The following is a 25,167-nucleotide window of genomic DNA, read 5'->3' on the forward strand; positions in this document are numbered from 1 at the left end:
GGTCCCTCCCTACTGTCCACTCAGAGGCAGGCGTGCAGCCGCCGCCAGCAATGAAGATTGTGCCCCTTGCAGCTCCGCCATCTCTGGCACACCAAGTCGAGTCATGGGTGGAAGCTGGGGTGATTTTGGCACTCAGGGCAAAAACGGTGCTGACCCCTGAATCAGACCAAGGCACCAACATAGAAACATGGTGCCTGCTTCTGCATAGCTACCAGCCATCCTGAATTCTCCATGACAGTCCCACACGTGAGGGCTCTGGCTCAGTTTCCCATGAGAACTCCCCAAAACAAGCCTTTGTTTCAGGTTTGAAAAAACTGATCTCATGTCCATGCCAGAGAGCATCCTGGTCCATGTGGTCAGAGAACACAACGCAACGCCACTTAGTGCCGTATGAATGTGGTCATACTGCTCCTGGGTCACAAGGTACCCAGAAGCTACTTCGTGAACCAGACATAGTGTAGCAGCAAGTTGCAGTGTCACATGCCACTACACCCAGTCCAGCTTTGTCTCCCATTGGGAACTAAATCAGTCCTGAAATTTTTTCAGCTATTGCTGTGTGCTTCACCTGCTTCAAAGGGGTGGGTGAAACCCAGAGCCCCCAAGCAAAGTGGGATACAAAGGATGAATAGATGCAGAGGAGAGAATTGGATCTCACATACAAACAGCTACTAGATCTTTAGCCAGTATAGGTGGGCACCCCTCCATTGACCAATGTGGAACAACCCTGCTTGATGCCAGCTGGGAATCTACTTCATACTGTTTTCTGGTTCTGAAGATAGTGGGGTTTTTCCAAGAAAGAGATTTTTCTGTCACTCCATAAACAATGCAGCACTTAATATTGCAGAAAAGACCTTTCCCATGAGAGTCCAGACCATCCTACTATGCGGCTCCCAAGCCAATGCTAGATTGATGGCAGATGACCCCTGCTCTCTGTGGGACCTCTCTGCAATGGGGATGACTGTTTTATAAAAGATGCTACATCCTAAGAGAGAGTTGCACCTTACCAGTGTCCATTATCATCTGGGCATCCCTTGATAGAAGAATGAACCATCCAAGAAAGAAGATCACTAGAGAGAGGAAAACAATTCATTTTTGAAACACTACAGGCTTCCTTAGTCAGGGGGTCCCCAAGGCAGGCATGGCTGCTTGTAGGCCAGAGCCTTAGCCTAACCAGTGCTATTTTTAAAGCAATGCTATGCAGCTGAGCTTGCAAAATAATTGTTTCCTAGAATTCTGTTTCATAGGACTAACTTTTTAAGGAAGGCTATGTAGCTGAACATGCACAAAAACTGTGGTTTAGCATTTAAGCTACTTGGAGGCACTCTTATTTTACAAAATAAGCCACTTTTGTTCTGAAAAATAGTAACCACGGAAGTATTTACTAAAAATACATGTTGGATAGATTCAGGTTTGAACTTCTGAGAAGCAGCGGCTGCAGAAGAAGAACTCCACAGCCCCAGACCTCCTCAGGATGGATTGGCTGAAGGAGTTGTTAATTAGTTACAGCACTAATGTAGGTCGGGGTGCTCAACCCCCAGTCTGTGGACTGTATCTGAGCCATGGAGCCATGTTATCCAGCCTGCGGGGCTCCCCATGGGTCCATAAATTTGGCTGTGGTAGAGCAGTGGTTAACACTGTCACCACTCCCCTGCTGCCAAATTTCCAGGTCCTGGATGGCTGGATTGGACCCACAGAAGAGATTTGGCCTGCGGACTGACTGGGCACTGCTCATCCAGCTCACAAGGCAAAGAAGTTGGGCACCACTGGTTTAGGTAATGGTGATATTAGTTATATAAATCCTATGCTTGTTCTGTCAATAAATTCACCTTGTTAGGCTGCAGTCTTGGTTTATCAAGAAATGAAAGGATTGGACTTAAGCCCCTAAAGTGGGGTTATACCTTTGAACTGACAAGCAGTGCACAGTTGCTTCTAGTGAAGCGTGAGTTGACAAGCAGGGTCACATCTAGTGAAGTGTGATGGCAACATCCCAACATCACCATTGTTTTGGGCTAGGATTCAGCTCTTTGTGCTCTAAAAGGAGAAGCGAGATACAGTAGAATAATAAAGAAGGTTGGTGCCATGGTTAATGCACCAAGTGGCCACTTAGGAGATCCAATTTCATTCTCTAGCATTGTGGCCCATTTCCCATGTGACACATCAGGGAGTAGAAATTACTTCAATTGCTCAGTGCGGCAGTGTAGGGGAATCTATGGGCCAGTTTCAGCTGGTATTGTAGGTTCCAGCGGCCCATAACCAGTCCTCAGTACAGGTTACTACAAACCTGGAAAAGTCCACAGGGAAGGAGAGCTAATTCAACAAACTTTGGGATATCCAGGGTTGATACATTATGTCCTCCTCTTAGTTCTTCCTCAAGTATATGGTCTCATTTGTAGGATCAAGGTATCCATGCCATGAGCCTCTAGTTAGAATGAGAAGGGTGACAGAAGAACTCACCTGGGAGGACACCAGTTAATAGCAAGTAACCTGCATTTTTCTAAATACGGAGCCTTATGGTACTGGCTGTTTCTATGTTTCACCCGGTGTATTGGGAACAGTACAGGATTCCAGCTGATGAGGGGTTGAGCAGTGGTTTTAAGATGATCTTACAAGAGCAAATAGGCAAACAGGAGTTTGGGAAGCAGAAAGCCTGGGATGTTAGGACCCAAGATTAGAATACGTGACTGCACTGACCTTCTGCAAAAAAACAGGAACTCAGGCTGTTGTGAAAATAGGAAGTACAAATTATAGGAATCCTTTCTCTAGAAAGTATGATGATAGTTCCCGAGGCTATAAAAGATCATAGTGTCAAGAAGATGAACATAAATCCCCAACCATGGAGCAACGTTGTCTCTACTCCAGGCAGGAAAATTTTGAAAAGATGGAACTCACAATGGAGAGCCCGAGGAGGAGGCAAGGTAAGGGCAGGACTGGTCTGAGGAGAAAGGGTGCTGGGTTCTGGACTAGGACTAAGAGATAGGTATAATGGCTGGCTCGCGTCCAGATTCTGCTATTCTACTGATTTTAGCCCTACTTGTACAAATGTTTTTCCTAGCATTCCTAGAAACACCCTAGCTCTCAGAGTAACTCATTGCTGTGGTAACTTCCTTTCCTTCAGTGTGATGTTACTCCAGGAATGTAGCTGGTCTTGTGAGTCTCTGCAGCATTTTCCTTCGAAAGCCTAAAAGGGTCCTTGTGTCCCAGAGTTAGGGCTTCTCCACCTGGGCGTCACAAGTCCAGCCGCTCTCAAGGAATCACAGTCACTCGGTGTTTCCCATTTTGCCAAAATGGGAAGAGACTCCATGTCCTGAGCATTGTCACTTTAGAGAAAAGATGAGTGAGTCGTTGCAGTGACTGAAGGGTGCTGACCCAACATTGAATTGCACTGAGAAATCTAACTGGCATTGCTCCCCATAGCTTTCGGCTGCCAAGGGAAGGCCATTGCAGTCCTGTGCGTCTTGCTGGTGATCTGCTTTGTGGTGTTCACAGCTGTCCTTATAGTGAACCATGGGAAAAGTAAGTCTTCTATGTCGCCAGCTCAGTCCTACATTTCTCTTGCACACTGAGAGGCTGAAGAGATTATTAGGGAGTGATTTTATCATACTGGGACAAAAAAAACAAACAGCTCAGGGACTTAGATGGAAGCTAAGATGCAAATCTACTTGTGGCGTAGCACGCATGGCAAATTCCACAAGCAGGTGGGACTTTTCTAAAGTGTGCATGTGACTTGGGAACACAACTCCCACTAGCTTTCCACAGTACCTGTGCTCCTAAAGTCATTTTAGAGAACCCCATTCAAAAAATCAGGAACTGGGACAGATCCATACTAGCCTTTAACCCCTCAAAAGTGGATATTCAAAGTAGGATCTCAACTGTAGCAGGCAACTGTTTACTTTGCATAGCATTCAGCCCTGCAGTGTGGTGTGAAGGGCAATTCTTTCTTTCAAATCTCTGTGCTGCTCTGACCCTTTACTTTGCACTGAAGCCCAAACTGGTCCCAAGAATCCACCACAGTGCACTTGAAACTGAGGGTCATATCTAGTGAAGCGTGATGGCAACATCCTAACATCACCATTGTTGTTGGGCTAGGATTCAGCTCTTTGTGCTCTAAAAGGGGAAGTGAGTCACAGTGGAATAATAAAGGAGGCTGGTGCCATGATTAATGCACCCAGTGGCCACTTAGGAGATCCAATCTCATTCTCTAGCATTGTGGCCCATTTCCCATGTGACACATCACTTCCCTAATGATAGCTTAATTCTTCCATCTGTAAAATGGGGTTCCTTTCTTGCCTGGGAGATGGTAGCATTCCTGCCTCTGGACAGTGGGGTGGGGCAATCTCCTCTCTCTGACCCCTTGTAAGGAAGCAATGTCTTATCATGCTGTTTGCAGCATCCATGGAGCTATCCAACATGAAGATGCAACTTGAGAAAATACCAGTGAATTCCACAAAAGAACTAGCAGACCTTCTGCACTCCATAGGTAAGAACCAGCCTTATCGCTCCAGTCCTGAATGGCTGCCGTTTCTTTGTGGGGAAGCCTAGATATGGCCATCCTGCTTCAGGGTCTTTTGCTTCAGCCTAGAAGCATGGTAGAGAAAAGTGTGGTGAGTGGGACATCTACAGGAGCTGGCAATTGGGATCCAGTGCAAGCTAAGGATAGACGTAATGGTTGACAGGGTGGCAGAAAATGGGAGCACTCAATTGTCTTATATTCCTTTTAGATTCTGCAACATCCAAAGAACTCAAGACAATCAACAGTCAACTTGTTAAAGGTACTTTCTTGCCTCCCAAGAGGGCTGGGGATAACAGAGCTCCCAGTATCACTGACAGTGAGATTTAAAGTCATGGTTCAGGGTGGTGGGGTTTTTAAGACATAAATATTATGTTCATTTTATACCGTTGCACATTTCTAAGCCCTTAGGACTATGCTTTGAGCTTCTCTGCAAGCTTAAACCAGGGGGCATGGGGCAGGAAATGTAATGTTCTAAATGAAAGCTGAATTTCTCCCCTAATCATAGAAAGCCAGAAACTGAAACCTGATGGAATACATTACATCACATGAGATAAAAAATACGATAAAATAGCATGGCTTGACAGCAATGTAGGCCCTGGGACCTGAGGTGGAAAAATGTCCCTTTGTGGAGTCCAATACAATGCAGAGCTCTTTCCCTTTCCATCTGCAGTGTCTGACGAGCTGGCTGAAACAAAGACGAGGTTTGCAAAGATCCAAACAGATTCCAGGAAAAATCTATCAGATTTCCATGACTCTATAGGTAAGAGAGGTCCTACTGCTTTTTAACAGACCCTAACGTTGACTGACTTACTGATGGATCCTGACTACGTTGTTACTAGGGCTGTGTGAAATTTTGGCAGCCATTTTGTTTCAGAGGGGTTTCAGGTCATTTCGGTGCCTGAAACACCAAATCGGATTGAAACAGAAGGCTCCAAAACAGCTCCAAGATGTTTTGGAAATGTTTCAGAGAACTGTGGAGTTTCGGAGCCAGGCTTGTAGGGAAACAAAAGCTAAGAAGAGGGAGAGGAAAAGACTGCTTTGATATTCACATCTAGCCCCTGGTTCAATTCCCCAGCTCTCTGACCATTTCCCCAGCTCTTCCTTGGGGGCCATGGGCCCCCAATCTGCACGCAGGGTTTCAGCAGGCTGCTGCTGCAGGCTGGGGCCAGTGGCAGCCGCTTGGCGCAGCCCACACCAAGCTGCGGCACTGCTGCTGGCCCCAGCCTGCAGCAGCAGCCTGCTGAAACCCTGCGTGCAGATCCAGGGGCCATGCTGGGGGAATGATCCGAGAGCTGGTGAATCGAACCGGGAGCTGGGGAATCCATGTCACACCACCTGGCTCCGTTGGGAGCAGAGATCCACACCGGGGTCTCCTCCCTGCCACTGCCCACCCCGTGCAGTCCCACATGTCTGCTGCCTGTGGAGCCAGGCCGTGCAGTAGGGACCAGCACTATCCTGCTGTGCAACCTGGCTCTGCAGGGATTCAGAGATTCAGCCACTGAATCAAGCCAAATCTCTGCTGAATCGAACCACCAACCGAAGCTTTGCTCAGTCCTACTAACAGTTACCGCACAAAGATGAGACGTTGTGAAGGGTTCTTTAAAAATACTGGCATGGGGCTCGAAACACACAAAACCAAAATGATCACAGGAACAGCTTCAGTTGGAGGGGAAACTAGAAAGGAGAGATTTCTTCAGCTTGGAAAGGACATAAGTGACAGGGAATATGATAGCAGCCTGAAAAATCATAAAAGGTGTAGAAAAGAAAAACTATTTGCTATGTTGTATATATAACACAAGAACTAGGCATCACCTAATGAATTCATCCAGTTGTTTAAAACAAAACAAAAGCAAGTTATTTTTTAACACAATGCACAATTAACATGCTGCTGTCATTGCTACGGGACACTGAAGCAGCCAAAAGTATAGCCGTGTTCATAAGAGAGATCAGACACAATTTATGGAGAAAGGATCCGTCAGGAGCTATTAAGCACAACAGTTAGGATTGTAACCTCCTTGTGATGACTGGAAGAGTATGAGGAGCTGGATCACTCTCCCTTATTTTTTGGTACTCTTTCTCTGTCTCTCAGTGATTCTCAAGCAGGATGGCATAGCACCGCAGGGTGCCTTGAGATCCTCTCAAGGCTGCCACAAGGTGCTAGCACTGTTAGGCACGCAAACACAATTCACAAGATCAATCCAGAATTTTCACACAGGAATTCACAGTGTTGGAGACATTCTGATCTGCTGTGGTTTTTCTGAGTTCTTTGCATCACAGGAATTGCTGTAATATTTTTCATAGTAAAAAAAAAAAGAGCACGATAGCTCAGAGCTGACATTTCCGAAGGTTGCCTTGAGTCTACAAAGGTTAAGAGCCACTTCTCTAAATCATCCAATACTTGCAACAGTTGGACACAGGTTACTCAGCGACTACTCAGGTTACTCAGACCTTTGGCCTGACCCATTCTGGAAATGATTGCAAGTTTTTATCTTGCCAAAGAATAAGCATTGGGGAATTCCTATTAGATCAGTCAATTGTTTGCATAGCTGGTCCCAGAGAGCACAGAATTGAGATCTTCTAGATTTCAGAAGAAAGTACAGGACTGAAATTTAGGAGACACATCTCAGTTTGTGTCTGAGCAGAAAATTAGCATAGTAGGATACATTCCTAGTTGGGCACCACAATAATACAAAGCAAGTAACACCAACAAACACCACCACCACCATCTCATAAAAAGTTGCCATTACTCCCCAAGTTTCACACCCCACAGCACAAAAGACTGTAACCCAGTGAATGCTATGAGCAGTTGTAAGGGTCGGGGGGCTGGTGAAAATGGAACCTCCTCATTCTCTTATGTCCCTTTTAGATTCCAAGCTGTCCACAGAACTCCAGACAATCGACAATCAGCTTGTTAATGGTACGTTCTTCACTTGTCTCTCAAGACATCTGGTAGGAAGCAGAGCCTACAATACTGCTAACAGCGATATCCAAAATGATGACTCGGACCACTGGGATTTTTAAGAAATAAATGCTAGGTTCATTTTACTCATTTCCATGTTACTGTTCCCTTGCCATTACACTTGGGATGTACTTTAACGCTGCAACTAGGAGGGCAAGAAATCTAATGTTTTAATGGAACACAAACTTCTCTCCTATTCAGAGAAAGTCAGGAACCGAAGCTGAAAAAAATGCAGCATATATAATAATGCAATTTGTGATAATATAGCATGGATTGGCAGCCATGCAGGCTTTGTGACCCGAGTTGAAGAAATCCCTTCTTGACAGCCCAAACACAGCACAATGCTGTCTTTTCCCTGTCATTTGCAGTGACTGAGGAGCTGAGTAATACAAAGCTGAGGCTTAGGAAGATCCAGGAGGATTCCAAGCAAGATTTATCTGATCTCCAGGATGTAATAGGTGAGAGCTTTCCCAGTTCTGTTTTAATAGAACCTAAGTAGATATTTTTCCTAGAATTCTGATTGCTGCTCCTAAAAGAAACAAAACATCTAGGTAACACTGTAGAGCATTTAAATAAAAAACCAAACAAACCTGGCAACAAGAGCAGTGTTATTCAAAAAGACAAATAAAATCAGTAGGAAATGAATTTAAACCAAACTGAAAATACCAGTGTGCTTTATACAACTCTAGGGGACACCCAACCTCTTGAATTATCTGTGATCTGCACAGAGTATTGCTTCTTTTCTATTTAGATCATAAATTTCATGAGGCAGGGGCTGTCTCTCATTAAGTGCCATTTGGCACAATGAGGACCCATCTCACTTTGTGCCTGTGCAGATGACAGTGCAAAAGGATACCAGTCATAGCTGGGGACTGGGCAGAACCAAGTAGATGTGGCCCTGATCTCAGTTAGGTCTTCTGGGCACTACATGAATATGAAATATTAATTGCAACAAAGTTGATGACCTTACAAAAAGGTTCTGCCACATGTTCAAATTAAAGCTGGAGAGAAACGAGCCATAAAGTTGTTCCACATTTTCAAGCACTAACTCGGTAGCTGTTTGTCACTTGTTATAGCTGAATGGACATTCTTATGGTGTGATAATTACTTTGCACATGTGGCTGATCTTAATTTATTGCATGATTGACCAGTTAATTGTGTGAAGTGTGTAATGTGTAGCAAGGACCTAAGACTCACAGCTTTGAACAAGGCTGTGATCCAGTGAAGAACAGCCACAGGGACTGGTGGGAGTTGTTAAAAATGGAATCCCCCCACCCTTCCATTTCCTTTTTTAGATTCCAAGATGGCAAAAGAACTCAAGACAATCAACAATCAGCTTTTCAATGGTATGTTCTTTACTTCTCTTCAAGAGATCTGGGGTAAGCTAAGCCTACAATACTGTTGATAGCAATGTTCAAAATCATGACTCAGGCCAGCATGGCTTAAGAAATAAGCACTAGATTTATTTTATTCTTTTCTGTGTTTCTGAGCACTTAGCATCTCACTCATGCCACAGTTTAACCTTCTTTCTGCAGCCAGCAGATATAGAAATGTACCTATTTAATGTAGGCTGAGTTTCTCCCCTAAGTTAGAAAAAGCCAAGAACAGAGGCTTAACAACTCACACCAACTATCCCAACACTTGTCATAAAATAGGAGGGAATGATAATGTAGGCCCTGGGACCTCAGGTAGGGAAATCTCTTCTTGCCAGTACAGAACACAACACAGTACTCTCTTTCCTGTCATTTTAGTGTCTGAAGAACTGAGTGAGACACACCCACAGCTTATGAGGGTAGAAGCGGATGCTAAGAAAAATCTATCTGATCTCTGGAACTCCATAGGTAAGAGATGTCTTACTGCCTTCTTATAGATCCTAAGCAGATCTAATTACTGATAGGCCCTGAACATGCTGTTACCACTCAAGAAACATTTGAAACATTACATGTTCTTTTAAAATACTGGAACTAGGGACAGCACCACTCAAAACAGCAAAAAAGAATCATGATGAAAGGAACTGAAAACAAAACATAAAATATCATTATGCACTATATACATTCAGGGTGCACTCAGCTTTTCAAAACTATTGGTAGATCTTGCCACTCTATCCCAAAAAGGAGATAACAGAATTAGGAAAATTACCAAGGGGGGAGGAACTGAGATGATTATATGGTATGGAACGATTTTGGTAGGGGGAACTAAAAAGGACAGATCTCTTCAATCTGGTAAAAAAAGAGATAACTGAGGAAGGATGCGATAGCAGCCTATAAAATCATAAATGGTGTGGGTAAGGTGAACTGTTTCACTATGTCTTACAACACAAGAACTGGGGACCAGGCAATGAACCCATCAAGCAGCATGTTGAAGACACAAAATAAAGACTTTTTTTTTTTCCAAATGCACAATTAACATGCCACTGTCATTGCTGTAGGACATCAGTGAAGGTTAAAAGTATAACCAAGTTAAAAAAAAAGATCTAGCTTATGGAGGAGAGCTCCATCAGGGTCTATTAAATGCAACAGTTAGGGATGCGACCTCCTCATGGTGACTGGGAACGTATGGAAGGGGATGGATCACTCTACATTGTTTCTAACACTCTTTCTCTAAAACATATATTACTTGTTACTGTTTGACATAGGGCACTGGACTACTGGGCTACTCCATTCCTTTGGCCTGGAAATTCTTATGAGTTTCTATCTTGCCCAGGAAAGTGTGCTGGTGGATTTCCACCGGCCCAATAGATGGGCTTTGTGTTGCCGGCCCCAGAGAGCACAGAAATCTCCTAAATCTATGTCTTTATGGGTCTGCATAGCATTTGGCACAACTAGAATCCATCATGGTGCCTGTGAAAAAACAACACAGTAGGATGCCAGTCTTACTTGGGGTCTGAGTTTTGGCCAATACCAAGCTTAGAGACGTCCCAAACTCATTTGGGTCTCTAAGCACTATAATTATATAAAGCATTAATAGTAGTAGTAGTAGTAATAAAATAATTAAAACCTTACAAAAGGCTGCCATTGTTCCATATGTTCTACATTCCCCCGAATACAAAGCTGTGACCCAGTATACTCTAAGTGCAGGTGTTTTTGTTAAAAATGTAATCTCCTCTTTCTCTCTTCCCTTTTAGATTCCACCATGTCCAAAAAATTCCAGACAATCGAGACTCAAATTCACAGCAGTAAGTTTTTCTCTCTCAGGTGGTCTGGGGATAGGTAAGGCCTACAATACTGTTAAATGTAACATACAAAATCACAACACAGATCAGTCGGATTCTTAAGAAATAAGTGTTAGAATCATTTTATTTATTTCCATGTTTTTGAGCCCTTGGCATGTCACTTGTGATATGCTTTAAACTTTTTGCTGCAATAAGAAAAGCTAAAAATTTACCTTATTGATAAAATCTGAATTTAAACCCTTATTAATTGCAAGCCAGGTACTGAAATGGGAAGAAATATATCACTTCATCTTTTTCCGGTGACCATTCATTCTGTTCCTCTGTGTCTGTCTCTCTCCCAAAGACTTGAGAAAGGGGATTATGATACCCAAAAGCTTGTCTATGTCTATCCCAACCATGCAGTTGGTCCAATAAGATATACATCACCCACAAGAATTCTTGCATATTTCCTGGACCATCACAGCAACATCATTACTTCAACACTATCAGCAAATATCATGCAATTTGTGATTGGGCAGCAGAGAAAACTATGTAGGCCCTGTGCCCTGGGATGGGGATTTCTCTTCTTGAAATATCAACACAATATAATGCTCTCTTTCCCCTGGTATCTGCAGTATCTAAGGAGCTGGCTGACACCAAGCAGAAGGTTATGATAATCCAAGCAGATTCCTGGAAGAATTTATTAGCCCACCTAGGCAAGACAGGTAAGAGAAGACTTTTCCATACAACCCCACAATTACTCTTACATCCTTTCAGAGAGAATTCAGAGTATGACCTTTCAGGACTGGGTTGAACTGCAGATAGAGTATGACAATAGCAAAGAGTCAGAGCAGGGACTCCTAGCCTGATATCCCAACAGTGGAATCCTACTCCAACAAGACCTTCAGGGATATTGAATGTTTCCCTGCAGCTGCAGAGGTCTCTTAGACCCAATAAAGGTACACATATGTGTAATTACTGGTGATTATGCATTACAAAGCCAACATTGGGCTTTTCTCTAGAGAAAGTCAGTCAGTCAAAGGCCCAGTTAGACCTCCAGGTAAAATTTTAGCAGTCCTTGCTTGTAGCTCTGGAGGGTATCATTTCAACCCCAATTGTACTGGTTAAAATGGCAGCAGACAAGGAATGTCCCGGTTACTACATGTGATGTCCTGTATGCTTGGGTGCTTGGCTGAATTTTAATAAGTGCCTATGCATAGGTGTTTGGCTCTCAAGAGGTGCTGAAAGCTCACCATACCAGAGGAACTCTACATTAGCTGTTACCACACAAGAAAGAGATCTAAAACTCCCACTCAGGGCTCAGCAGCCACCAGAGGAGGCAAAAAAATGTTTGGGATTATTAAGAATGGAATTGTAAAGAAAACTGAAAGTATCATGATGCCTCTTTATAAATGTATGGTATATCCACTAGGGGTGTGTGAAGTGGGCCCTATTTGATTCAGATTCGAATTTGGCCCAGATCAGGGACAGTGATTTGATTCGTTGATTTGGATCACTGTCCCTGATTCAATTTGGCTGAATCCAAATCTGAAGATTCGATGCTGATTCAGAGAATCAGTGATTCGGACATAGACACAGCTTTAAAAGTTTGTTCTACATACCTTGAGGTAGCAGGTGCAGCTCGCGATTGCTGTGATGCATGGAGGTGCATGGAGCATCCACAGGAGTGCGGGGGGGCCCTCCACATGCTTGGTGGTGGAAGTAGTTCCAGTCCACTTCTGGGTCCAACAGGAAGTGTGCCAGGCCCCTCCCCCCCGTGCCCCCCAAGCTCAGCGCTCGGCCGCAGAGGGACCCTGGGTGCCTCCCCCAGACCCAGGAGGCACCAGTTGGTGAGCTGGGGGAGTGTGGGGGGGGCCGCCCAGCACACTCCCTGGTGGACCCGGAAGTGGATCAGAAGTGCTTCTGGTCCACTTCTGGGTCTGCTGCCGAGTGCACTGGGGACCCCCGAGCACCTGGGGGACACTCCATGTGCCCCAGTATCACAGCATTCACGAACCCCTCTACCTAGAGGTATGTAGAAAAAACATTTAAAGCTGTCTCTATTTTCAAATTGCCAAATCTCTCCGAATCAATTCTGAGGATTCTGATTTGATCTGGAGAGATTAAAGGGTCTCCTGATTTGCTTAGGATTTGGAGGTTCAGCCATCAAATCGGGCCAAATCTCCACCATATCAAATCAGGGACTGAAGCTTCATGCAGACCTAGTATCCACACCTTGAATACTTGCCCAGTTCTGATTCCCAGACCTCCAAAAGGATAGAGAAGAACTACAGAAGGTCCAGAGAAAGGCAACAAGGATGATGAGTGCTATGAAAGGACTTCCATATGAGAAGAGACTACAGAGGCCAAGCTTTTCAGTTTAGAAAAGAGACAATTGAGGGCAGACAGGATAAAGTTTTATAAAATACTAAATGGGAAAGAAAGAGTCAATAGGGATTTATTATTTAGTATCTCTCACAATACAAGAACTAGGGGTCAACATGAAACTAGTAGGCTGTAAGTTTAAAACTACCAAAAGGAAGCTTTTTTCACAGAGTGTGTAATTAAAGTGTGGACCTCATTGCCACCCAATCTTGTGGAAACTGAGAGTTCAGCTGTATTCACAAAGGGATTGGACATGTTCTTGGAGGAAAGGGGCATCAGTAGCTATCAGAGAGGCACAGCCTCCAAATCAGAACTTCCTAGACCTCAAAAGCTGGTAGATGCAAGCGAGAGAGGAACAGTGGAAAATTCTGGTCAGACCCAGTTCACTCTCCCTTTCAGCTTCTGCTGTCTGCCCATGTGACACAGGAGACTGGGTCTGACCCAAGAAATGGCAATTATGTTCTTTATAACTACCTTCAGACACTGGGGATGCACAGCCCTGTGGAGTCAAATCCCTTCAGTGCAAGTATGAACCGGACTGTGACCCTGGTTGGGCTGGCATGAATCTGGTGATTCTGTAAGAAGAGGATGCCCTTACTACAGATTTGCACATCCATGGGGAAAAAGTATCTCATGGCACAGAAACAGAGGGCCAGCAAGCTGATTGTGGGGCTAGCAGGGTGAAACTTCATCCCTGCAGGTATAGAAAGCTCAGGAAGTCAAAGACAAAAGAAGGGCTTAATTAATACAGTTGTGACAGGCATCACTTTAACAGAAGGGCATGGATGAAGACGGACAGGGAGACAGTTGGAAGGACAGAGGGGAAGGGGACAGACAGTAATGAGGATGAGAGCGGGTCAGCTACAAAACAGAGAAGGAAGATCTTGAGCCAGTACATAATACAATATCCATCCTTTCCTCCTGGTGACATCTTTCTACCTTTTGCCTGCTCGTACAGAGATAAGGAACCTGACACATTTTTTGGTAGAAGAAGTGGGCAAGGAGCTGACTGAAGTGAAAAAGGACTACGAGAGATTCCAGAATTCCTTGAGCAGCGCACAGGAAGAATTAAGGAACCTCACAGGTGAGGGCTTACAGCCAGGCCTGTGCCACCAGTAAAAGCATTAACCTCAAAACACTCCAGGTCAGGCTGTTTCATTTTCAGGCTCCCAATAGGCCCTACAGCTAACTCTGCTCCTTCTGCAATGAAGCTGACCACTACTCGCCAACCTGAGGGTCAGTTCTTAGGCAGAGCTGTTCCTTCAGAACGTATCTCAGAAATGTGGCCTGTGATCCCAGACTAGGCTGCATGTCATCTGTGGCCACCTTCATCTGTGAGCAGAGAGAAATAGTTTGCTGTGTTCAGCAGTAGAAGGCAGGATAAGTTTGCACTTACAGACTAACCCGAAGTGTGTGTGTGTGTGCATGTGTTTACAAACACACATGTACACACATACCCACTTTGGTTGGTCTGTAAGGTACAAATCTACTTTGCCATCTACTTGACTACTATATATAATATGAGAGAGGGAGAGAGTGCACAAGGTTTCATGGGCTGAAGCTCACTGGTCTGATGAAGTGAGGTGCAGCCCACGAGAGCCTTTGATAGATAAAGCTACTTTGGTTAGTCTATAAAGGTGCAAATCTATTCTACCTACATCTATATACCCAGGACTGGTGTTAGGATTTATAGATAAACCAAGTGTCACTAAGAAAAAAGTTATATTACTAATTTCTCTTTCCAAAGGAAACCAACCTGCAAGCTTCCTGTTGCCTAGGCAAAGGTGATAATATCATGTGATTTGTGTAACTACCCAAAAAGACGATCAAAGGCTGAATACTGCACCAAAATAACTGGCAATACTTTTCATTAGGAGACAAGGATGGGCAGAGAGGGTGGTAAATTCATTAACTGTTCACTGCCAAGTATTTGTGCAATCCTAATGAAAATTTAAGTAGTAAATAAGGAGTATGAGACGCACAGAAGATTTCTTACACTTCAACTTGTCTGCAGCTAAGCCTGGGGTGTTTGACTGGGCTGTGCCAATACTTCTGCTGGGACTTAAAGCCAGAGGTTCCTGGCTGAAGGGTCTGGCCCCTTTGCTTAGGATCAGACCAATCCCATATTTGGGTTCAGGAAGGAATTTTACCCTATGGTCAAACTGGGGTTTTTTTGCTTTTCTCTGCAGTGGGGGCATGGCCTCCCCCTGGGATCTCTTGAGTGTATATTAACGACCTTTTATAGAAGCAGGATATTGATTGCCGTGGCTCCCAGCTTTGCCTGTTGCAGGTTTGGATGGCATGTCTTGTCTTGTGTTAGGATTGATGGTAGATTTACAAAAAGGTTAGATTATGGATTTGTTTGATTTAGATAGGCATGATCCTGTCTCAAGCAGGGGGCTGAACTAGATCAGCGTTTCTCAACTTATGGGTTGTGACCCAAAAGTGGGCCACAAGAATATACAAAAGGGTTGTGAACAAACTTAAAAAATGGGTTTTCCTTTAAAGAAGAAAAATGTAGGAAACCATGGGTTTCCCTTTGCAGGCTGGCAGAGTTCCTGAAGGGTGGCTCCTGCTGCTGCGTGCACTCCCAGCAAGCATGGCAGGAGGCATGTGCCCCCCCAGCTCTGTGCACAGGGCAAGGTGGGCTGCTGTTGTGGGCTATGCCCTGGGCACCAAACTTCGGTGCTTTGGCACTGGTCTTGGTACAAAAAAACCATAGAACCACTAGACTAGATGACCTCTGGGGTCCCTTCCAGCCCTACATCTCCATGATTTTGTCTCTAATGCAAAATCTTTCTCTCACCTGACTTCTATCAGATCTCTTCTGCACAAGATGTCCAAAAGGCTGGGTGCAAGATCAGAAAATCTGTTACTTCGTTTCAACATCAAGCAAAAACTGGAGAGATTCCAAGAAATTCTGTGCCGATCTGGGGGCTCACCTGGCTATCATTAACAGCGAAAGGGAAAACGTAAGTCAGATGCTCAGCTTCCTATTGTAGGTCCAACATAAAGGAAGAAATTAGCTCTTATTGAAAAAAAGGGTTCAGCTTTTTAGGATTTAGTTTCCATTTACAAGGTTGGAGTGTGCACATGGCTAGGTATTGTGGAGCAGCTGAGACATAGTAAAGATCCACCGTATCTTATTCTGCGCCAAGTTGCTTGTATATCCACTTATTCTGATCAAATGGAGACTGGAGTCTGGCCCAAATTCCTTAGCAGAGGGCGCTTCTACCCAGTGCAATTGATGTGCCTGAATAAACTCCATAGTAGTTTGTGCAGAAGCTTATTGCTCCCAGGTGCAACATTTACGTGTGTACCCAGGACCACAGCATATGCAACCGGGACAGCACAGCCCTGGCGAGCCGGGGGTCCTGCAGGTCAGCCTGCCAGCCCAGAGCTCTTCTGCCCCACCAAAATGTGCTCTGGAGGGGCTGGCTGGGACATGAGGGTGCTACAGTGCGGGGCTACCCAGCAGGTAGCCTCCCTGCACAGTAGCACCCTCATGCCCCAGCCAGCCCCAGTCATTGTTTACACATGTGTTGCAGTGCAGTAAATAACTCTGCCATAGGATAGTACTTGTGCTGGCAGTACTAACCTGTGGTGGAGTTAATTGTGGTGACTGCAGAGCTAATTAGGCAATTCCACAGTGTCTGGTGTAGATGCCCCCACTGAGAGGTAGATAGCCATGTTAGTCAAATATGGCATAAGACTTTAGGATATTAGTGAGACTTTTGGATGTCTCAGGAGGTTGACGGTGGTTTGGGAGGAACTGCAGAGTCATCTGAAAAACACTGAATGAGCTTCACCAACTGAAAACTGAATGTCCAATATGAGGGATTCCACACACAGGGGGGTCCCATGTGAATCCAGCCTACAGATTATTTTGTGGTTCTCTGTGCCTGGTTCCTGCAATCGGAGACAAAAGATATCTCCCTTGCCTCTCAAACACTAATATCTATCTATCTATCTATCTATCTATCTATCAATTTCTTTATTTTTTTTCATCCTTGCACCAGGGAAGGCTTCTCAGATCTCTTAGGTGAGATTTCACTCCAGATCTCTGACCAGGACTCTGCAGCAACCAAAAGTAATCCCACCCTCAGGAAAATCCATGCCTAGCTTTAAATTGAGGCCTGAGAGAGAATTTGGGGCAGGGCATATACACAGGGAGGGCAGAGGTGGCCAGTTACTGGCGTGCATCTATAGTCACTCTACTGAATGCAGCAGGGATACTTTGGATAGCAATCAGTGGAACTATGATTTGAATCTGAGTCTTGTGCCCACTGTATATATATTTTATCCATGCAATTTATATACTGCCATTCCCCCCAGAAAAGGCTCACAGCAGCTTACAGCAAAGGAAACAGAATAATTTACAAGAGCAACTAGAATAAATTAGACAAAATTCTAATCTAATAAAGGTCCTAGTCTGTCTGTCTGTCTGTCTGTAACAATTTTGACCAAGTGCACAGGCTGTTCTCCAGTGGGGAGAAGTGGTAGGGTGTGGGGGCGGGGCTTGGAGGGCAGCAGGGAACTCTGTGGCCGGACAGCAGCACAGGGGCCAGTGCCTGTGCTCTGGGGGCTGAGCAGCCATGAGATGCTGTGGGGGGGTGGGGAGGAAGGAGGAGCAGGGGGCCATGGCCAGGCTGCCTGGTGCAGCAGCCTCATCCCAAGGCAGAGGCTGCCACAAGCCCCCACTTCTCTTCCCTTCGCCTGCCCTGGAGCTGGACACGCTCCGCTGCTACCTGCATGAATTGGTGCCACCGCGCTCTGGCTCAGTCAGGACAGGGACAGCTGAGGCACCTCTGACAGGAATGGGGGGGCAGGGGGCTGTGGGTCGGGAGTGAGGGACACTGGGGTGGGGCGGGGACTGTGGGTTGGGAAAGCAGGCGGCACTGGCAGTGCCAGGGGGCTGTGGTTCAGGAGTGAGGGGCACCATCAGGGCCCAGGGGGGCAGAGTACTGCAGTTTGGTGAGGGAGGGGCACTGGCAGGGCTGGGGTCAGTGGGTTGGGAGTAAGGGGCAACAGAATGGGCAGGGGCAGGGCCATCCTTCGGGACCGGTCATGTAAACACTCCTTTGTAATCCATCATTTGTGATGGGCATTTGGCTAGTATAATATAAAATATTTAAAAGTTTACAATAAACTAGAAAAGAATTTACAGTCATATCCTAATACCTAGGCTTAATGAAATTTGAAATGATATGGGATACAAGTAATTTTGGGAAGGTAGGTGAATCACTTCCTTGATTATCCCAGAAAGAAATCAGGAGACCTATAGTCAAGAATTTACAAGCCCTGGGAGCTGACACTAAGCTATCTTCATTTCTCCTGGAACAAGCTAAAGTTGTCACAGAACAGCAGTGCAATGTATTGCATTTAGTCAGGTTACTAGCAACTCTGACTCTCCATAATGCAGTAGCACCTGTCAGCTCCAGGCAAGGCCCCATTGCTCTGGGCACTACATATGCACACACGTCACAGAAGGCAGTCCATCACACAGAGTTCATAACACAGAGTTTACTTTCAATTCAGAAAGGGATCTTTGTAGTGCACAGCTGAGATTAGGCATTTAATCTGGTAGATCTGGTCTAAAATGGATTTTTCCTCTTTAGCAAAAACTGGAATTCTCAACTGTTTAAAAGACCCCGCCTAACTATTTCAAATCAACAAGACCGCACGTCACTGTGGGACTCGTAGCTTCAGCACATCAGGCCCCTGCTCTTCTCTGAGCCGGGCTTTCTGCTCAGTTACACCTGCCATAACACGTCACAATTGGCCTCTTTGATAGACAAGGTACATTATGGGTAGGGGTCACAAGGCAGGCTGCTGTTTTCATGGGCTCATCACAGGGCCCCACGCCTCTGGCTTAGGGGCCCTGGTGGCTCAACTCTGGCCACGGATTGGTGGAGAAGGCTGTCCATCATATAGCCCCTTCCCTCACCACTGATTGGCTGAGAGAGTTGTGTTATGTGGCCCCACTCCTCACTGCTGATTGATGGGGGGGGGCACAAGACAGGCAGCCCTCTGCACCAGTCACTGGTGAGAGATGGCAGCCATCTTGCCTGCTTCCCCCCTCCCCACCCAAGGTCTGGCCACAGTGGCCATGAAGACTGTTAGCTCCCACTGGGGAGCCAGCATTGTATTTTTAGTAAGTCATCCCCTGCCCCACCCCCCAACCCCCCACTGGATTTCCTGGAAATTGCCTGATTTTGTAACTTCCACGAAATCTGCAAAATTGCAATTTTAATAGTTCCTTAATTATGAGTGCCTCTAGCCATGGACCATCCTGGAAGACATAGTCTGATAAATCATAAACTTAAAGGACTGAAAAAATTAGTGCTTGGTAATGGCGACGAGTCTGTCAATGAGTCCAATAGTTCAGTAGTTTGTACACGTCCATCCAATGATTCCCAATTGGGGCGCACTCACTCCAGAGATGTACGCGTCAGATCCGCCTGCCACGACTTTGATGGTTCCCTGGTTCAGTGTCTTTCTATGATGCGCACACGTCCGAAAATGAGACCTCCAGTCACTCCAAGTCCGAGATCCTTGAGGGCTCCTTCGTCCCCTACACCCTCGCCCAGGCCTCCATGCACAAGTCCGGGTTGCCCTCCAAGTCTCCCCTCTGGTGAGCGGGGAGGGGCAATGCCTCGAATACAAAATACAAAGTTAGCAACCACGAGCCAAACAGTCAGTTCCACCATGGGGCCCCTGACTCCAGGTCCCTGTGTTTGCCGGCTTCACTCAAGTCCAGCTCTCCTCTTTCAGGAGTCCCCTTGTCCCCCTTACCGGGGTGGGCTGTCTGCCCCCTTAGGGTCCTTTCCCTTTGTCCCCTTTGTCTGGGGCGGCTCTGACTCCTGCCCCCAACGCACTGTGGCCGAGGCCCGTAGCCCACTTCTCCAGGCTACCGGCCGAGTAGCCTCCAGCTGGGGTGAGGTGCCTCCAGCCTTCACAATCGCCTTGAATAACTTCGGGGCTTATCGCTCCTGGTGTCTCGCCCCGGCGAGACCTCACCCTTTCCCCAGAATGTGCGTGCAGGGCGCGTGTCGACGTGCCTCTGCCGCTCCGGACTCCTGCTGGGGATCCGCTGCCATCCCGGCTCTTCCAGTTCCCCTCCTCTCTGTTCCGGCGTGGCTTTTGTGCCCACCGGCGCCGCCGCACACCTGGGAGGGGTAAGTGAGTCTCCCGCCCTCGGTGCCTGCGGGGGACTCGCACCCGTAGCCGGGCCCGCTCGGCAGCTCGCGTGCTGTGCTGACCCCGCCGCGCCTGCACCGCGCCCCCCACTCCTTAGCTGCCGGCAATTTATTGCCACAGTGGCTCCCTCTTCGCTGCTCCCAGGGCTTATCGGGGCTGGGGCTCTCTCACAGGTAACTATAGACTCTCACCTACAGACTCAACTTTGTGTTCTTTTTCCCCTCCATAGAAATTTCTGTCAAACCAAATTCCTGCTTTCCATGCTTATTGGCTGGGCCTATCTGACGAAGATGAGGAAGGATACTGGCACTGGGTTGATGGCACTTCCTTAACCCTCAAGTAAGTCCTTTTTATTTGGTATCTGTGGAAATTGAGCTGTTCCAGACAATCAGGCAATTCTGCTTTCTCCCTTCTACTGAAAGACACTGAGACACGGAGTATTTACATCAGCATGAGTTTGTCTCCCTCTGGTAGTTGAATCACGTAAGATCTGAGATCCTCTTTTATCACCAAAAGAGCATCCTACCACATTAGCACAAAACAAAATGCACCTTGAATCTTTTGCCCAGTTCTGGTCCCCACATCTCGGAAAGGAAACAGAAGAGCTAGAGATGGTCCAGACAAGGGCAACATGGACGATCAGTACTATGGAGGATCTTCCATATGAGGAGAGACTAAAGAGGCTGGGCCCAGCTTGAGAGCAATCTTCCTTCCAGAATGCTTAATACTATGAACAAGCCCTGCATCCTCTGGCCATGAATAATCCCAACTCTGGGGTCTCCAACTCAGTGGCAGTTCAGGCATGGCATTTGCAGATGAGTCGGGCTCAAGTCACCTCAAGATGCATTAATGAGCTATGGTAGAGATCATCCAGGAATCAAGAGATTGCCGATGATGACAACAGTAGTTCAGGAAGAACTCAACCGAGATTGTCTGCATCTAATGAACAACGTTTTCCTCCATCAGAACAGCTGGTTCATTGAAATCAAACTGTTCACCCGAGCAAGATTTCAGCAGAGTTTCCCCAATCAGCTCTAGCAGCATGCTCTAGGACACACTGGAATGACTTGCAAGCAAGACTATGGGGCTCTAACCCCATCTTGTAATGGGAGATGTGTCTGTGGTTAGGATTCACTAGACCAGAAGTTAGGATTCCTAGGTTTGAGCTCTGTGTTGGTAAGGAATTGGTCTGGGGTGGTCAGAACAAAGAAGCTAGGAACCTGGGTTCCATGGCCAGCTTTTCCATTGGGCTCTGGCAGACCTTGAGGCCATCTGTCCTTTTGTTTCTACACCAGCAAAATAAACTGAGAATGGATCTCTTCCATCTCCAGAATAAAAAATGAATGCACCAACTTCTCACTATCCAGCTGCCATCACCAACCTACCACAGCTCTGCACTGTGGGATCCAGCTCTAGGACCATTTGGGGTCGGATTAATCCATGTCCCAGCTGATGTGTTAGATTAGCAGGCTGGTCAGTGCCCACCGATATCTGTGATGCAGATGCCCATCCTTTAGGAGCTGGCCCAGTTGACACCACTGTTTTAACAGTGGATTAAAAAGCAGTTCTTCTACCCCAATGTGCTGGTGCCCATCCCCTTTTTAAATTCCAGACTTACTGCTAACCACAAGGTCTCTGGCCTCTTTCTCAGGTTCTGGGATAAGGGAGAACCCAACGATGTAGGACGACATGGTGAAGACTGTGCCACCCTTTTGGACAGAGGAAGATGGAATGATGTTACCTGCCATGGAGAGGAATACTGGATTTGTGAACGGAAATGCGACCCAGAGCTTTGAATTTATAGAAGGGAGGGGAATGACAGACTGTAAAATGAAATCCAGGCACAATTGCTAAAGATTTACATCTGTTAATGCTTGGGGGCTATTGCAAGGCTTTGAGTTTGAATTTATCAGACATAACCCTGAAAAGCAGGGTTAGAAAAACTGATTGATTGGTATTTATTATTGAGTTTGTTTCCCTAGCCCACTGGACCCAACAGCAAAAGCATTTCCCATGATCTGGGATGCAGGATCTGACGTTGCATGTGGTCCCCACATGGGGGATACAATTGCTCAACGTAGTAGATCTCATTGGCTCCATATGCATCCTGGCACTGGCCTGAATACTGATCTCAGATGCACCACTGTAAATGCAAAAATGGTACTGACTCCATTGGAATAATTCTTTATTGGTGAGAAAGATACAATCTGGCCCTTCTGACTAACATGTCCTTTTATAAATATCACCCACCAGTTCTGCTAGGAGGAAAAATACTTGTTTGTAAGGAACAGGATTGAGACAGAGGGAATCTGTGTTCAGTTCCCAGCTCTGTCACCATCTCATTGTATGCCTATGAGAAAACCAGTTAATTTCCCTGGGCCTCAGTTTTCTCATCTGCAAAATGGGGATAATTCTGCTTTTGTCCATTACAATATAAGCTTCTGGGGTCAGGAGGTGTTTCCAATTCTCCCTCTGCAGTGCCCAGCACAGAGGGGTCCCAAATGCCAAATGGGGCCTCCAGGTGAATTACTGGATCAGTGTGCCTCAGGATCAGAGATTTACATCTTTCCGGAACATACATGCCTGGGTTTTAATGATTCAAAGTCTATTTTTGTTCACCAAATTCCCCTTTCTCCATAATATTCCAGTCATGCTCCTCTCACAGGAACCAATTCTGTGGAGAGCAGCAAGGTATTATTTACCTCCCTTACAATGTGCAGCGACCTCCTATTTGACAACCTATTCCCAGTGACTCACAACATTTCTGTAACCTTCTGCTTACTGGTGATGGGGAAAAGTCAATAACAGCAGCTTGTTTGTGCTGGGCGTTAGCCTGCTGCCAGTACACTACTTTCTCAACAAAAACTTTGTACTTTTAAGACTATGCTGTACCCAGACCATCCTCATTAAGTAGGTGCTCAGAGACAAATAAAACGTTCCCCAGCCTTGCCGCAGAGTCATCCATGTCTTCTGTGCAGAACAGGCCAGTTTCTCAGCTGCTGTAAAATCAGCACCACTGGAGAAGCTACCGCAGCTGGGAAGACAGTCTGACATAATGAACCGCAACATGCTCAGGGAAGGGCTTACGGCTGGAGGAAATGTGAGGGCTAAAACCAGGAAATTCAAGAGAGGAAGAAGCAGCTAGTCACAAATTCAAGTCCAAATTGGAGACAATGAGACTCAGCACAGAGGCTGCTTGAGTCCAAACACCATGCCCAGGTCAGAAACATGGGATAGTGAAGCTTCCTTTATGTCCTGTCTGAGCTACCCAACTCCTACACCACGGGTCATGATTCACAAACTTAACCCTGTTCCTCTTTCCCAGCTTAGTTTATCTTAGTCCTGCTTGTTGTGAACATTTGGTGGAGCAGCTGGTTGTTCTGGGAGAACTGATTTGCATCCAGCCACTCCAATCTAAAATGCACAGATATAAAATGGTGTCCCCTACCCTCACACCCCAAGAGTGCTTTAACACACAGTCTACATGGCATATTCCATCTTGCTTGCTTATCTCCCGCACTGGAGTTATAGTGCCTAAGCTTGCTGGAAATCTGAGTCTTCATTCCCAAGAAAACAGGTGTGTGCGCACAAGTGTTTGCATGTGTACATGCATTTCTGTCCTCCCATGACCCAGCCCAATCCAGTTTCCACACATTCCTTCAGCAGCACCAACCCAAGACACAAAGCACCTCCTGGGTACTCCCTGCAGATACAGAACATGGAGTGGCAGAAGTATCTAAAGGACATGAGAACAGATCTGTTTAGATGCATACTTTAGTTAATGCTGGGATCTCCTTCCAAGACAGGGAAGAGTACCTACAGTCATATGAGGATCACTATCATTGCTCTGAAGTCAGCATACCAGAAACCCAAATGGTAAAATCTGGTGTTGCTTTGCTGAAGTCAGTAAGTCCATTACTACCAGCTAGGGATCTTGTCCTGTATAAAGAACTTACATACATGCAGGCTCAGCACTAACTGTAGAAATCATAGCATAGAAAAGTAGGGCTGAAAGGGACCTCCATAGGTCATCTAGCCCAATCCCCTGTCACAGGCAGGATCATCCCTGTCCAAGCCATACTGGACAAATCCATCATCTAAGCTCTTTGTAAAACTACTGTCAGCCCTAACGCAACACATCACACCCAAAACTCCCACAGGGAAAGTAGGGGGATGGGGCACAGCAGTCACAGTCCTGCTTCTGTAAGTGGTTGTTAATATACACTCAGAAGATCCCAAGGAGGGGTTGTGCTTCTGCTACAAAAGAAGGAAGGCAACCTCCAGGTCTCCCCACCAGGTCCATACCAAACTAAAAATGGGGTAAACTTCCTTCCTGACCTCAAATATGGCAATCAGTCTGACCCTGAGCAGAGGGGAAAGACCCTCTAGCTAGGAACCTCCAGCTTTAAGTCTCAGCAAGAACACAGGCACAGCCTAGTCAAAATCCCCAGCCTTGGCTGCAGCCAACCACCAATGCCTCCAAGGAAAAAAAGAACACACACACCTGACACGTGTAGCAGGAACCGAGTGGGGATACAAAATAAAATAGGGAAGCTCATCAGAAAACAGCCTAAGGAATAAAGAGAGGAAGATAAAAGCAGAAGTTATGGACCTACAGGCAAAAAGATTTTTCACTGAGGCTGAAGGTCCATGAATTGTAAAGAAAATTGTTTCGTTTGCTGTTCTCCTTCACTGATCTCTGCCTGCCTGTCCGTCCAACCTTACCCTGTGAGTACAACAGGGCAAACACTGTTGCTTCTTGTGCCTTTGGAAAATGCCTGGCACATCACAGGCACTGTAAGGATTGGGTCGAGGAGTGTGGGGGTAGACAAGCATCTGAGCCACAGGCAACTCCAGACCAGGGTCCAAAGCTCCCTGAGAGAAGCAGAACCAGAGTCCAAATCTAAGCCCTAGTCAGTAAGCAAGATCCATGTCAGCAGTCTCAGCAGTGCCAGAAGTCAG

At 46.1% G+C, this 25,167-nt stretch overlaps 1 protein-coding gene across 1 annotated transcript; it reads left to right on the forward strand.

Moving 5' to 3' along the window:
- The first annotated feature begins 2,777 nt into the window (after nt 1–2,777).
- LOC149858667 (uncharacterized) lies at nt 2,778–23,145 on the forward strand. The gene is made up of 15 exons (XM_090059978.1): nt 2,778–2,915; nt 3,415–3,513; nt 4,388–4,477; nt 4,719–4,769; nt 5,181–5,270; nt 7,377–7,427; nt 7,838–7,927; nt 8,765–8,815; nt 9,221–9,310; nt 10,594–10,644; nt 11,256–11,345; nt 13,964–14,089; nt 15,826–15,977; nt 20,435–20,544; nt 21,857–23,145. Exons 1-15 carry the CDS (start codon nt 2,834–2,836, stop codon nt 21,999–22,001), a joined length of 1,368 nt encoding a protein of 455 aa, XP_089916104.1. The 5' UTR covers nt 2,778–2,833; the 3' UTR covers nt 22,002–23,145.
- The last annotated feature ends 2,022 nt before the right edge of the window (nt 23,146–25,167 follow it).

Source organism: Crocodylus siamensis, chromosome 8 (assembly GCF_052110815.1).
Source record: "Crocodylus siamensis isolate JL-2025a chromosome 8, ASM5211081v1, whole genome shotgun sequence".
Classification (NCBI taxonomy): domain Eukaryota; kingdom Metazoa; phylum Chordata; order Crocodylia; family Crocodylidae; genus Crocodylus; species Crocodylus siamensis.